This window comes from Lates calcarifer, linkage group LG5 (genome assembly GCF_001640805.2).
Source record: "Lates calcarifer isolate ASB-BC8 linkage group LG5, TLL_Latcal_v3, whole genome shotgun sequence".
In the NCBI taxonomy this organism is placed as follows: Eukaryota; Metazoa; Chordata; class Actinopteri; family Centropomidae; genus Lates; species Lates calcarifer.
In genome coordinates this window covers 198204-211677 of record NC_066837.1, presented here as the reverse complement: position 1 = coordinate 211677, position 13474 = coordinate 198204, and the positions used below count along the sequence as shown (strand labels likewise).

The 13474-nt window shown below is 44.5% G+C and overlaps 1 protein-coding gene across 1 annotated transcript; it reads right to left on the bottom strand.

Moving 5' to 3' along the window:
• Positions 1-98: 98 nt before the first annotated feature.
• Positions 99-13354, bottom strand: LOC108882289 (calpain-2 catalytic subunit). The gene is given in 20 exon segments (XM_051070315.1): positions 99-295; positions 408-466; positions 1099-1215; positions 4355-4433; positions 4522-4590; positions 4677-4741; positions 4818-4875; positions 5948-6013; positions 6123-6159; positions 6455-6690; positions 7205-7374; positions 7598-7758; positions 7846-7911; positions 8003-8088; positions 8184-8267; positions 8476-8644; positions 9507-9640; positions 9820-9938; positions 11990-12059; positions 12980-13354. Coding segments are annotated over 20 exon segments (2106 nt in total). The 5' UTR covers positions 13217-13354; the 3' UTR covers positions 99-271.
• Positions 13355-13474: the final 120 nt, after the last annotated feature.

Here is a 13474-nt window from a genome sequence, read left to right as displayed (position 1 = left end):
AGGCTAAACATTTCTCTATGTGCTGGACAGTTAGAGATAAAACCTGAAGTCTTTAAATGAAAGACTGTGAATATTAAAAATGACTGAGGCACAGGAAGTTTTGTGGATAAATTTATTGACTTTACATCGACTGTCAGTCAGGTAGTGTATAGATAATAAAACACAAGCCTCACATATAAAACAATAGGAGTTTAAAAGAAGCGGCGTCTGTAAACAGGAATATGGCGTGCTGCCGCGACACCGAGGCTCTGGGCGAAGACGGAGTCACGGCTCAGATCATGGCGAAATTTAACCACTGCAGACAGACAGAGAAAACCAGTCAACACTGCAGTTATAGACTGGGTCAGACCTGGTTCTGGTTCTTCGCTGTCAATGTGTTAAAGTTGTGCTTATCTGTTGGTTCTCACCTGGTTGAAGTCGAGCTCGATGGAGCCGCTGTTGTTAGCGTCGAGCTGTTTAAAGATCTCTGCAGAGGAAGATGGATTGCATGTTAAAGTCAGTTATCCTCCATCATTAATCAGCATATTTCATCAAAAACGCATTTTTATGACAAAATACCAGCGTGTCTTGTTTCACTTCAACAAAACAAATTCACATTTTAAAACACTCAAATTTGTTTTTCTTGTTTCACAAACTCGACATGTTCAAACTTTTAAACTATTTCACAGTTTTAACTGCAACATCTCAGCTGCACATGTACATTTTCCTCAGAGGTGTGATGATTTCATTTGTTTGTCATTCTTTCTTAATGTAAACTTAAATAAAAAAGCTCTTAAAACAAAAGTAATGGTGCAAATTCCATAACAAATTCACAGTTAATCAAATTACCAAAACCAGCTGATATGTCTAGAGTTTATTCTATTTAAACGTATCTTAAAATTTATTTGTTAGCAGGATGTGTTAGGTTTTCTCAGATCCATTTATATCCTGACTAATCTCAGAGGTCAGTTAGTAGGTTAGGATGTGTTCCTGACATTTTTCACTACAGTTCTTACACAAATCAACATTTATGTCTGAGGAACACGTTTTTCTGAACTGTTAGCTTTCTTCCATTAGCCGTCATTGTGTGTCCGTTAGCTAAATGAACTGCTAACTCACTGAACATCATCTCCAGCCTCATCAGACAGCCCACAAAGTTGTCGAAGTCAATGGTCATGTCGGGGTCAGAGTATCGCGCCACCAGCAGCTGGTAGATGGTGTTGTTGAGGGTGAAGCCTGGAGGAGAAGGAGGAGGAGTAACCGAGGAGCACAAACACAACCACACACCATCATGCTAATTTAGGCACCTCAGGAAACATCTTGTTTTCTTGTTGCTAATTTTCAGTTTTAAAAACTATAGAAACATGAGGCGTAAAAGTAAAAACATCCAACATTTTAAAGATGTTTTCAGATTTATGGACATTAGTATGAACCAACAAATTCCTACTACTGCTAACAGGCTAACCTGCTGATGTTAAGGAGGCATGTTTCTTACTTACAGGCTACTGATTCACTGGTTTTACTTCCCTACCTGTTTGTTTGTATTATATTTATATATTTCTAATGAAACTGATAGAAAACACCAGTAAAACAGTAAAAACAGTAAATGATTTTTCAGGTGTTTAATTCACTAGATTAACAAAAACTTTGCTGTCAGTTTCCATTAAAAGTTAATCTACTGATTTAACAGAAAATTAACCTCTATCAGCTTTATTAACACTGAAAATCATTATGTTTAAATGTGATTTAAAATTAAATTAAACACACAAAATCCTGTGAAGTCCACCATAGACAGAGACTGAGGAATTAATGCTACTGCTATTAAGCTAGGCTCGTTAGCTTTTAGCAGGAATAGATTGGTGTTTATTTGCCTCCATGGTTTAAGATAAACTCAGCTCAGTTAAAATTTATATTTTGACTGGATGATAGTGGAGAAAAGTAGCTATGGACTTAGCTAAAGGCTAGCTGTGGCTATCAGCAGTTAACTTTAACTTGACCTGTTTTTTTTTTTTGTTGTTTAAACTGACTCTCAGGTTTTTAGATGATGGTCAGGATTCAGGCTTTAGAGCCGTCAGATCAGATTATTGTTTTATAGTGAACAGCAGTTTATTTCTCTCAGTTCCTCAACATAATGAGAAAATATTTCTCTACCAAGCTTCTTTTCACATTAAAACAAGCTATTTAACTGAATGTCTTTGGCACAATGACCATTTTCTACTTACTACATAGAGTTTTTTAGTTTTTAAAAGAAACTGTCCATATTTTTTACATTTTAAGTTGTTATATATGACGTCCTAATCTGTGAGTGAAACAAATGTTAAAATAAGCAGACACGTTTTACAGTATTCAGTTTTTTTCTGATACTAACACTGCTAACACTGACACAGCTGCTCCTCATCAGGACGTTAACGTACCATCATCATGAGTTTACTGACAGTTAAATGTAGAGGGAGTCCAGACAGCAGCAGCAGAGGGAAACACACAAACACAATATTATTTTAGTTCTGAGGGAGAAAAACAGAGAAGAAACCAGAGAAGCAGAAGATGTTAGTGAACAGGAGAGAAACAGTTTAACAGGAGGAGTTCAGAGCTGAATAACAATCCACTGATGAACCAGAGTTTTCCCTTACAAACAGAGGAGGAGGTTCCTGCTGAGTCAGAGGGAAACCACCATGACTGACTCACCCAGCCGTTAACTGTTTCTCTGGAAGCAGCAGCGATCTGATAGACTGGAGTTTAATGTAAATACAGAAAATGGGTTTTCGCAGATATGATCAGACCAAACTTTAAACTGATAAACCTTCCGTGGTAAACAGTTCACAGCTCTCTGATCAACACTAACAGAGGCTGCAGATTCATTCAGATTCCTCCTGTTTCTTTCCCTCAGTGTCACAGTAAAACAGTGAGAGTTGTCTAAACATCCATGATCCACTGACAACAGGAGCTGATCACAGAGAGTTCAGCTGCTGGTGATCAGTTCATCTTTGAATCCAAGTGAATGTTTGTGCAAAATCTGAAGAAATACAGAGCTGCAGGACTGAGTCTGAAAACCCGGAAGTAAGTTAGCATGTTAGCATGTTAGCTCTTCCTGTTCCCTCGTCCCAAAGTCAGTGTGTTTCTGGTTAAATGTTTGAAATAAGGTCTGTGGTTTTAACACAAGCTCAAGACATTTTCAGGTTTTATTCTCCGACATAAAATGGGTCAGTAAATCCCCCACTCCTGATGTTTGAAGCTTTTACGTGTCTTAAAAAAGGCGGTTGCTAACGAGTGTCTAAATGAGACTACAGAGGTTGTCGGGGACGTTAACATGAAAACCCATCTACTCACCAGTCATCCCTGCAGGACTCTATTCCCTGGAGGAGTTACTGATATATCAGGTTTGTGGGACTGAGACAGATGAAAACATAATGTCTCCAACACTGAGTTTTAAACTTTTTTCGTCTTGACAAATCAGAGAAGCTGTGAATAATGGTGTGCTCCAGTTGAACTCTGAAGTCTGAATTTCTGAGGTCCTACTCAGAAGTTTGAACCTGAACGCCTCCTGAAGTCAGAGCAACCCCACCAGAATCCAAGATGGCTGCTCCTCACATCAACAGCAGTGAACTCTCTGCTAATGTTCCTGTTTATAGCAGCTCAGTCTCATTAGTTTCACATGAAGTCAGTCAGACACAGAGAACTGTTCAGGTTTTATCTGTGGACATGTTGCTACGCTGTTTGTAGAGCAATGTTAGCAACTGTTGCTAACAACAGCTGGTCTGAGATACGACTGAATCAGTTCACCTTCATGGTTTAATGTTCCAGGTTTGAAATGTGAACGTCTTTTTAACAATGTTCTGAAGAGTTTGTGTTAAACTCTAACATTAACAGCTCAGCTGTTCTTCAGGAGCAGATCTGATCTGATTCTCTGACAGAGAAACAACAACAAACACTTTCTGTGAGCGTCCATGTTTTTCTGACCTCTCAAATGTCACTCCGAGTTCTGACCTCAGATGTAAATGAAACACAGCATTAATATTTCTCAATTCTCTGAATGTAATTAATGTTGGGTTCAATCAAACACGAGCGTCTCCTGTCAGAGTGACTGAGATCAGCTGTGTCTGCAAACCAGAGAGGATCCAGTGTTCAGACTGATCCTGATCAGACCTCATGCTCTGAGTCTGATGCTGTTCAGTCAGCCTGAGGCCTCTGCACCAAACCACATCACAGACAGGAATTTAACCAGCAGCCGCAGAGAGACAGACAGGAAGCAGCAGCTGCTGGTTAGACGACACCAACAACTGTGTCGACAGCAGAGAGAATAAACACATCTGAGCTGTAGTTACACTGATTCTGAAAACTGAATCTGGTTTTTCCTGCAGATGAAATAAATCCTGACCTGCGTCTTTGAAGGCGACTCTCATCTCTGGAGTGCTCATCGTCCCCGAGTTATCCGAGTCGTTCTTCTTATAGATGGACTGCACACACACAAGAACACACAGATGTTTACAGATGTTATTAAACTCAGACGTTTGGATCTAAAGGTGAAAGGTCACTAGGTCTCACCAGGTATCTCTGAACCTTCTTCCACAGTGTGGCGAACTCTCCGAGGCCGAGCTTCCCGTTCCCACTGTCCTGCTGCAGAGTTAAAGATCATTGATCCTCCTGTTGTCCTCTGTTTGTTCATGTTGTACCTTCCTACAGTTACATATAAAGGATACGTCCATCAGGTTGACCATGACTCTGCAGGTCTCTGCACTGAAGCCGTCGGTCTTGATGTCAGTTCCTGTCGAACACAGGAAGTTAAACCTGCAGCAGGTGATCCTCAGGTTCAAACGTGTCAAGGTTTCAGGTTTACTTACGTTTGGACACAATCTTGTTCATGATGGTCCTCAGCTCCACGGCAGAGATCTCCATGTCCTGAGACACAGACCATCAGAGAACACGTCAGACTGTTGGCAGCCATGACAAACAGGTACATGTCTTTTATATGTTGCTTAACAATTAACTGTAAAGTTATAATAACACGCTTCATTAGTGTTTAAGGAAACAACTTTAACTTTATCACAGCGTTTCAGTTGTAGATTCAGTTTGTGATCTAAAAGCAGCTTTGTTGTTAAATCGAGACTGAAGAAACAAAGTTCTTTAAAACGGTGCAGAACTGGCTGATAAAAACTCAATAGAATTTTGCTAAACAGAAAAATAACAAATAATTTGTGATAAATGTTGGATAGAAAACATTTCCATTCCTAGAAATAAATCCTGAACTGATGATCACACCAGAGGATCACAGGTTTAAATGAATTTATCATTATAATTGTTTTTCTACCTGAGGTTTGTTCAACGTTAAAGTTAAGTTAAAAATCACTGTGAACTTTCAAAGACAGAAATAATTTTGTTTCATCCTGACAGTTATTAATCTCCACTGATATGAACACTTTTATTCTCAGACATCACTCAGACCTACAACAGTGAAAATGACCCAGTTAAAGATCATCTAATCATCTCTGTCCAATATTTACTCTGAATACACTTTAAATAACTTTTTACAGACGTCATTTAACATTAGTGAAACATTTTGAAACCTTTAACTTCTGTGTTTCAACTTTAGAACTCTTGTGTTTTTTGATAATTTTTGATCTTATCATCATCAAAGCTTTTGGGTGATCAGATGTAAATTTGGTGTTGGACCATGATCCTCTTCCTGTGTTAGCTGTTAGCATTTAGCTTCTGTGTGTGCAGTGAATGTATGGGGATGTTATGGTGGCGTTCTCAGCTGTTTGCTCAGCTGACGACAGATCACCTTCATCTGAAAATAGATCAACTCTGCTCTGATTGGTCCTCACTACACAGGAAGTGATGTAACACCCACTGTGTTTAAAACAGGTGGAGGAGGTGGAGGTATTAATAGATCTGATGGGCAGGGGGGGTTATGATTCCAAGTAAAAGTTAAAACAAAGAGTTAAAGTTTTGATGTTTGACTGAAACTTACGTCTCCAGCGAGTTTAGTGAAGAGGCCTCTGAATCCAGCATCTACTTCCTCATCAGACACCGTCTCCTGAACACACCAACAGTCAGAGGATCAACACTAAACTTCACTCACTCAGAAAAAAACACAGGACAGATCATTTAATGACCCTAAATCTTCAGCTGACAGTTTTACTCACATCGTCCAGCTCAGCGTTGACCGGGTCGTCACAGGGTCTGACAGAGAATCAGAGAGAGGTTAGAAACTCTGGAAACATTAGAAACATCCAGGAAACATTAAGTCCAACCCCCCAGCAAACAGACACCTCTCTGTCTGCACCACCTCCCCATCAACAGTCAACAGTAAAGGAAACCCTGAAACCCTCCATTCAGAACATACAGACAGGTTTCTGTGCTGACTGGACCGGACTGAGAACTGTGGACAGGATCTGGGACCCCATCCAGAGACCTTCAGTCCTCTTCCACCTCCCCCACAGACACAGCAGTGTTAGCAGATCTCAGCAGGTCTTACAGGGTCTCTGTCTGCTTCTCGGAGAACACCCGGATGCAGAAGTCCCCGTTGAGGTGTGGTTCGAAGGTGGAGGGGACGATCAGGTACTCTCCCGGCGGCAGTTTGAAGCGAGAGCTGACCTCCCTCAGGTTAATGAAGGTTTCTGACCTCGCTGTCTGAGCATGGGTCAGGAAGAAGTTCTTATCCAGATGAACCTCCCGCTGCCCGTAGAACTGAGGGGGGAACAATCACAACAACTCCTGTTTGTATAACCAGGTTTGATGGTCCAACCAATAAACATCATCTCTTTCTACTGTCCTGAGATATGAAGCTGAGTTACAAAAACATCAGACGACCTTGAACCATGTATCTGGTCCTGTTTCCTTCATCATCCACCAGCTTCTAAATTCAGTTCTTTCCCTTCAAACTGTTTCTTTTCATTTCTCTGAGAATCTGTCTGCATATACTTGACCTGTTTAATTTACTGTATTTCTACATAAGAAATCGTGATGATCGGAAACCAGCTGAGTCTAAAAGGTGTGAGGTGTCCTGTGTGAAGCTTTGAAGCCTGAAGACTTGAATAAACAATGAAGGTTCTGACCGTTGACCTGAAGGTGTTCTGGGTCCAGAACTCACCTGTTTTGGAACCTGAAATAAAACACAAGAACAGTTAGTTTGTAAAGTGGATTTTGGATGAATCTGTAACAGTGTCTCAGGTAGCTGCGCTAAAAATCATATCATCTCATTTCTTCTAAACTCATCAGTTCTCACCTCATAGATGGCGAACCCGATGGTGTGCATGTCCTCTCCTTGTTTCCTCAGCTTCCTGCGGTTCTTCTGGATCAGACCGACCACAAAGCTGCAGCCCACCTCTCCATCATCTGGGTCGTCATCCTCCTCCTCCAGCTTGATCACAAACTGAGGATTCATCCAGAATGTGTCTGCAGAGGCAAACAGCTCCAGTTAGATCAGGAGAATCACCTCAGGTACGTCCTGATGAAGCTTCACATTCAGTTTAGGTCTGATCAGATGGGGTCAACCTTCATTCAGGGCATTTCTAACTTGTTTACATTGGTTTAACTTTGTCAAATCAATTTTATCACTGGTTCACTGCAGCTGACTGTCAGTGAAACCGGTCTGTACTGGTCTCAGTGGTTCACTAACAGGGGTGGTTCCTGCAGCCTCCGGCGGTGGATCCTCTCCTCCAGGTGCCGTCAAACTTGCTGACGCTCCAGTGTTTGACCGAGTCGTCCTCGATGGTGTCGGGGGTCAAAGTGCACACCTCGATACGAGAGTAGTGACGCAAGAATTCGTTGAAAGACATCCTGCAGAGACGGGACAGAGGAGAGGTCTCACTTCACAGCCAACACCTCTGACCTTTGACCTCTAATCTCTAACCATTAAATACCCACCAGAACTCTCCATCCTCTGCGTTGGCATGTGGGCAGTCTCCTTGCACATAGTTCCACTCAGATGATCTGTGTTATAATAATGACAACAGTCTTTAAGCAGCACTACTAAACATAAACAGGAAACTGCTCAGGTACGTGTTGGTTTGTTGTTGGTTACCCGTCGCTCCAGGCTCCAGTCCACTCCACCTGACCCCAGGGATTCCTCATCCTCACCAGCTTCTCCTGCCGACCTCGGTAGTTCACCTGTAAACAAACAAACAAACAAAACAACACGTTGTTCTTCTCTGGTCTCAATTCATTTAATCCTTTCTTATTTCATTGTTAAGACGTGACGTTACCTCCACGGCGCCAGTCAGAGAGTAGGCGTGTCCTTTAACCAGCTTCTGACGAGTGACTGCCTCTGAGTCAGCAGCGCTGGTGATCTACACCGACAGAGAAACAAAGCTCATCGTCATCATCATCATTTCTGTGTGAGTTTACAGACGTAACTAAAGGAAAACTCTGGATTTGGTTTGTCTGAGTTTAAACTGTGCAGGTATGAACATCAAACATATGGAAACCATGTTGTACAGTCACAGTGACAACTCAACAGAACTGGAATGGTTAAGTTATTTTTCTGTCCAGACTCACGTCAATGGAGCAGCCCAGCAGAGCTCCGGCCTCCAGGGCCTTTTTGATGATCTGGAACAGGTTGGATGGAGGCCGTTGGAGGTCGTAGTTCTCAGCGATGCCTCCAGTGAAATCCTCGAAGCCCTCAGTGGTTGAACCGCCGGACAGCGCCTCATAGCAGCCATTCACCCTGCAGCAGAAACAGCAGCCTGAGCATCAGAGAGTAACAGTTGCACAGTTCAGGTCACTGTAAACGACTGACAGCAGAGTCTGCACATATGCAGACGATACTTCTCTTTATTCTGCAGTCAACACTACAGAGGAATGTCAGCAGACTCTAACAGATGATGTGGGGAGAGCTGTCTCAGAGTTTAAAGATAAAGGAAGTTAAGTCAACAGAAATGGATGAGATGTTTTGACTCACAGAAACATCATTTTAAATCAACATATTTCACTGATCAACCACAGCTCCTGTGTTCACTAAAAATGATGCTTCAATCACTGCTGATTGGTTTGGACAAAAGAAAATAACCCAACAAGAACAGCTGCTGAGACAAAATGGCATTCAGCCTGATTGTGAGACTGATGTTGACTGTTCAGATCAGTACCAAGCACCTGAACTCTTTGAACAGAAGTGTTTCAGCCTGTCTGAGTTTATTGGCCAAAAGGAAATCCAAACACCTCAATGAGTCATTCTGTTCTTACTTTAAGGTGAAACATTTTCTCTCAGTTCGATGAGTCTTTCTAAAACTGGAGTCAGAGGTGGAGCCGGTCCCTGAATTCTGCCCTGTAGCTATTCAGGTCAAAGAACAAAGGGACATATTAACCTTTAATTAATTATTCTCTAACACTGAATAATGATTAAAGGCAGGAAGGTCAGATCACTAAACAGAAACTGGAGCAGGTTGTAAACAGTCAAACAGGTTGGACAGTTTTGGTGATGTTCCTGTGTTACCAGGTCTCAAATATGAACTCTGTGACCTCAGTGTTATCACCACTTTCTGTTCTTTGTGAACAGAAAGTGGTCGAGTTGAATCCCGGGATGGTCTTACTTGGCATAGGCCTTCTCCAGCAGAGCACTCCAGAACTCCCTCCCTTCAGCCGAGTGGACGAACATCAGCTCTCCATCTTTGACGGGCAGACGGTCGTCGATCACCACGTCCACCCACTCCCCGAACTGCCAGAACTACAGCCACAGACAGAGGACAGAGTCTTAAAGACTGGGATTGAAGCTTCAATACTAAAGACCTCAGAGACTTGAGTTCTCTCCTGAACCTCCTGCAGAGTTTTCTTTATAATAAATGTGTTGTTAAGTCTAAATATTCCGCTCACACAGACGGACACTGCTGTTCCAACATCTGTTACCTGGAAGTGGAAGATGCCGGCGTAGTCGTCACCAAAGCCCTGGTCGGTGGGAACGACTCTGGCCATCACATATTCATTCAGGGTCAGTGAGGCGATGGCCGCCAAAAGCCAACAGTCACCTGGACGGAGAGAAATTAACAATCAGCAACTACACTGACAGACTGAGAACCAACCCAGGACCCAGGTCGCTCCTGCTCCTGCAGAAACTTTCCATGGGAATTAATGTGAATGTAAGGGAATTAACAGGAATTAACAAGAAAGAACTAGAAATCTGTAAAATTGCAGGTTAGAGATCATCAGAGATGCTAACTGTGAGCTAGCTAACAGCAGTTCATTAACAGGTTAAGAGGCTAGCTGTCCTGGAGCTAGCTCTGGTTGTTGTGTCAGTTTCCTGTTGATAGACTGTAGGTTAGAGTCTGGTTCAGCCTGATACAGTTTGTTTCAATTAGCTCAGATTTACAGTTAGTTCCCATTAGTTCCCATATATTCCTATTAATTCCCATGGAAAGTTTCCAACTTGGAATAATTCCAAAACTCCCCAACTCAATGTCTCATGGAAAAATTCTGGAAATTTACTTGAAATTTTCAGCCACTGCAGCCGTGGTCTGTCGCTCAGAGTCAGGAACAGGATGATGAACCAGGTCCTGACTGACTGACTGACTGTCTGACTGTCTGTCTGACTGTGTGACTGACTGTCTGTCTGTCTGTCTGACTGTCTGTCTGACTGTGTGACTGACTGTGTGACTGACTGTCTGTCTGTCTGTCTGACTGTGTGACTGACTGTGTGACTGACTGTCTGTCTGTCTGTCTGACTGACTGTGTGACTGACTGTCTGTCTGTCTGTCTGACTGTCTGTCTGACTGTGTGACTGACTGTGTGACTGACTGTCTGTCTGTCTGTCTGACTGACTGTGTGACTGACTGTCTGTCTGTCTGTCTGACTGTCTGTCTGACTGTGTGACTGACTGTGTGACTGACTCTGTCTGACTGTCTGTCTGACTGTCTGACTGTGTGACTGACTGTCTGTCTGTCTGTCTGTCTGACTGTCTGACTGACTGTGTGACTGAGTGACTGACTGTCTGACTGAGTGACTGTCTGACTGACTGACTGTCTGTCTGTCTGACTGTCTGTCTGTCTGACTGACTGACTGACTGACTGTCTGACTGACTGACTGACTGACTGTCTGACTGTCTGTCTGACTGTGTGACTGACTGACTGACTGTCTGTCTGTCTGACTGTCTGTCTGTCTGTCTGTCTGTCTGACTGACTGACTGACTGTCTGACTGAGTGACTGTCTGACTGACTGTCTGTCTGTCTGACTGACTGACTGACTGACTGTCTGACTGTCTGTCTGACTGTGTGACTGACTGTGTGACTGACTGACTGTCTGACTGACTGACTGACTGACTGACTGACTGACTGACTGCTTCAGGCTGCGGTGGCATCTGTGGTTTCAGCAGCATGCTGATGTTTCCTGTTTCGGAGTCTCAGGAGCTGACACTGGTCTCACTACAGGAGAGTTTGAGTTAAACCACAATTAAACTGAAAACTCTTCTGAGACCACCTCCCACCCTCAGGCCTGTGGATCAGAGACTGAAGTCCTGGACCAGGCTCTGGTCTGACAGAGTCTAGTGGAGTTGAAATGTTGGAACGTGTGAAAACAGATCGTTGCTGTTGTGGTTTAACGAAGTCACGACAGGCTCTGACTCACCCACTACAACACAGAGGGGGGAGGAGGAGGAGGGAGGAGGATGTGTCCTTATTGGTCGACAGCTCATATTTACCCCCCACCCCCTACCCTTTAACAATAGCTGGCAGGCCTCTTCCTGTCTCTCTCCTTCCTGCTCAGCCAATCAGAGCTCAGCGTGGCAGCGCCCTCTAATTACAGCAGATCCAGGTTCAGTCAGCTGGTTCACATTAGACCTGACTGAGGACTGAAGGAGACTGAACCTCGTCAGTTTGCTGCAGCGTACGGACCCAGAGCCACGGTTTGAACCACAGACGCCTGCAGGTGAACTGTCTGTGTGTCAGCTCTGTGATTGACAGGTGACCTGTCCAGGTGAAACCCCGCCCCCTCAGAGGATCAGCGAGTTACCTGAGAGCTCACCTGTGTACGTGTCTGTACATGAGCTGACCCTGTGCTGCGTTCAGGGACAGTCAGTAAAACTCACCCAGAGCTCCCTGGCAGATGTCGGTCCTGGTGGCTCCGCCCAGGATGAACTCCGGGTTAGAAACCAGTTCCTGAAGGGGGACAGAGAGAAACCAGGTGAGATACAGGTAAGAGTCACCTGATGTTTGGTCTCAGTTCAGTCTCAGACTCTTTAACTTCACTTTAACAAAACTCGACCTGAGGTTTCATCTGTGTGTGTGTGTTAAACTGAGGTTCAGTGTGGAAACATTAAAACATGTCGTCCCTCCTCTTCCTCTACTTCCTGTTTCTGCCTGAAAACACAGAGTGACACATCAGAGAGAGAGAGAGAGAGAGAGAGAGAGAGAGAGAGAGAGAGAGACAGAGAGAGAGAGAGAGAGGGAGACAGAGACAGAGAGAGAGAGACAGAGAGAGAGAGAGAGAGAGAGACAGACAGAGAGAGAGAGAGAGAGAGAGAGAGAGAGAGAGAGAGAGAGACAGAGAGAGAGAGAGAGAGGGAGACAGAGACAGAGAGAGAGAGACAGAGAGAGAGAGAGAGAGAGAGACAGACAGAGAGAGAGAGAGAGAGAGAGAGACAGAGAGAGAGAGAGAGACAGAGAGACACAGAGAGACAGAGACAGAGAGAGAGAGAGAGAGAGAGAGAGACAGTAGCCGTGGTCTGTGACTCTGGTGTGTAGTGACTCATCTCTCTGGTATTCATCTCTGACTCTGAATAATCAAATATTCGTTGTTTTCTTTAAAATCCTGAAGGTTCCTCTTCCTCCTCCTCTCTGCTGCCTCAGACTCAAACTCCATCTCCATTTTGGTGACGTTTCATCAGCTCTGATCATCAATAATCAATAATCAATGACCCTGATCAGACACATGTGTTCTGCTCCATCAGGGCGGAGCGGCTCAGTTCTGCCAACAAACTGCGCGCCCCCCCCCACACACACACCGCCACCAACACCACGGCCACCCCGCCCCTCCAACCCCACCCACCCAGATCCAGGACCAGGCCCCGGGCTCTTACCGTGGGTCTCTTCCAGGTCACCCCGCGGACCTTGTAGGAGCTGCGGCCCAGCTCGTTGAAGCCCAGGGACTCGGGCGCGGCGGGGAAGGTCGGGTCGGTGAAGAGCCGTCCGGAGGACCGGCACTGCGCCCGCAGGGTCGCGAAGTCCTGGTTCAGGTACGGAACCGCGTTGGCGTTGGTGCCGAATCCGGCGGCCACGGCCCGTTTCTTGGCCAGAGTGGACGCGACGCCGGACATGATGGAGGAGAGGAGGATTTACCGTCGGTGAGAAAAACACTCCGCAACTTCTCCGCAGCAAAGTTTCCTCTGAGCAAAGATTTTCAGAGAGTCGGACCTCCGCCCAGAGCAGGAGGAGCCAGACCTCCTCCTCCGCCCGCTGTCTGTCAGCCTCTCTCCACCTCCCTCTCTCTCTCTGATTTACATTTACAGCTGCGCTCTTCTCTTAAAGCAGGAAGTAAAAATCCTCCTGAAACAAACTGAATCTGATCAAACCAC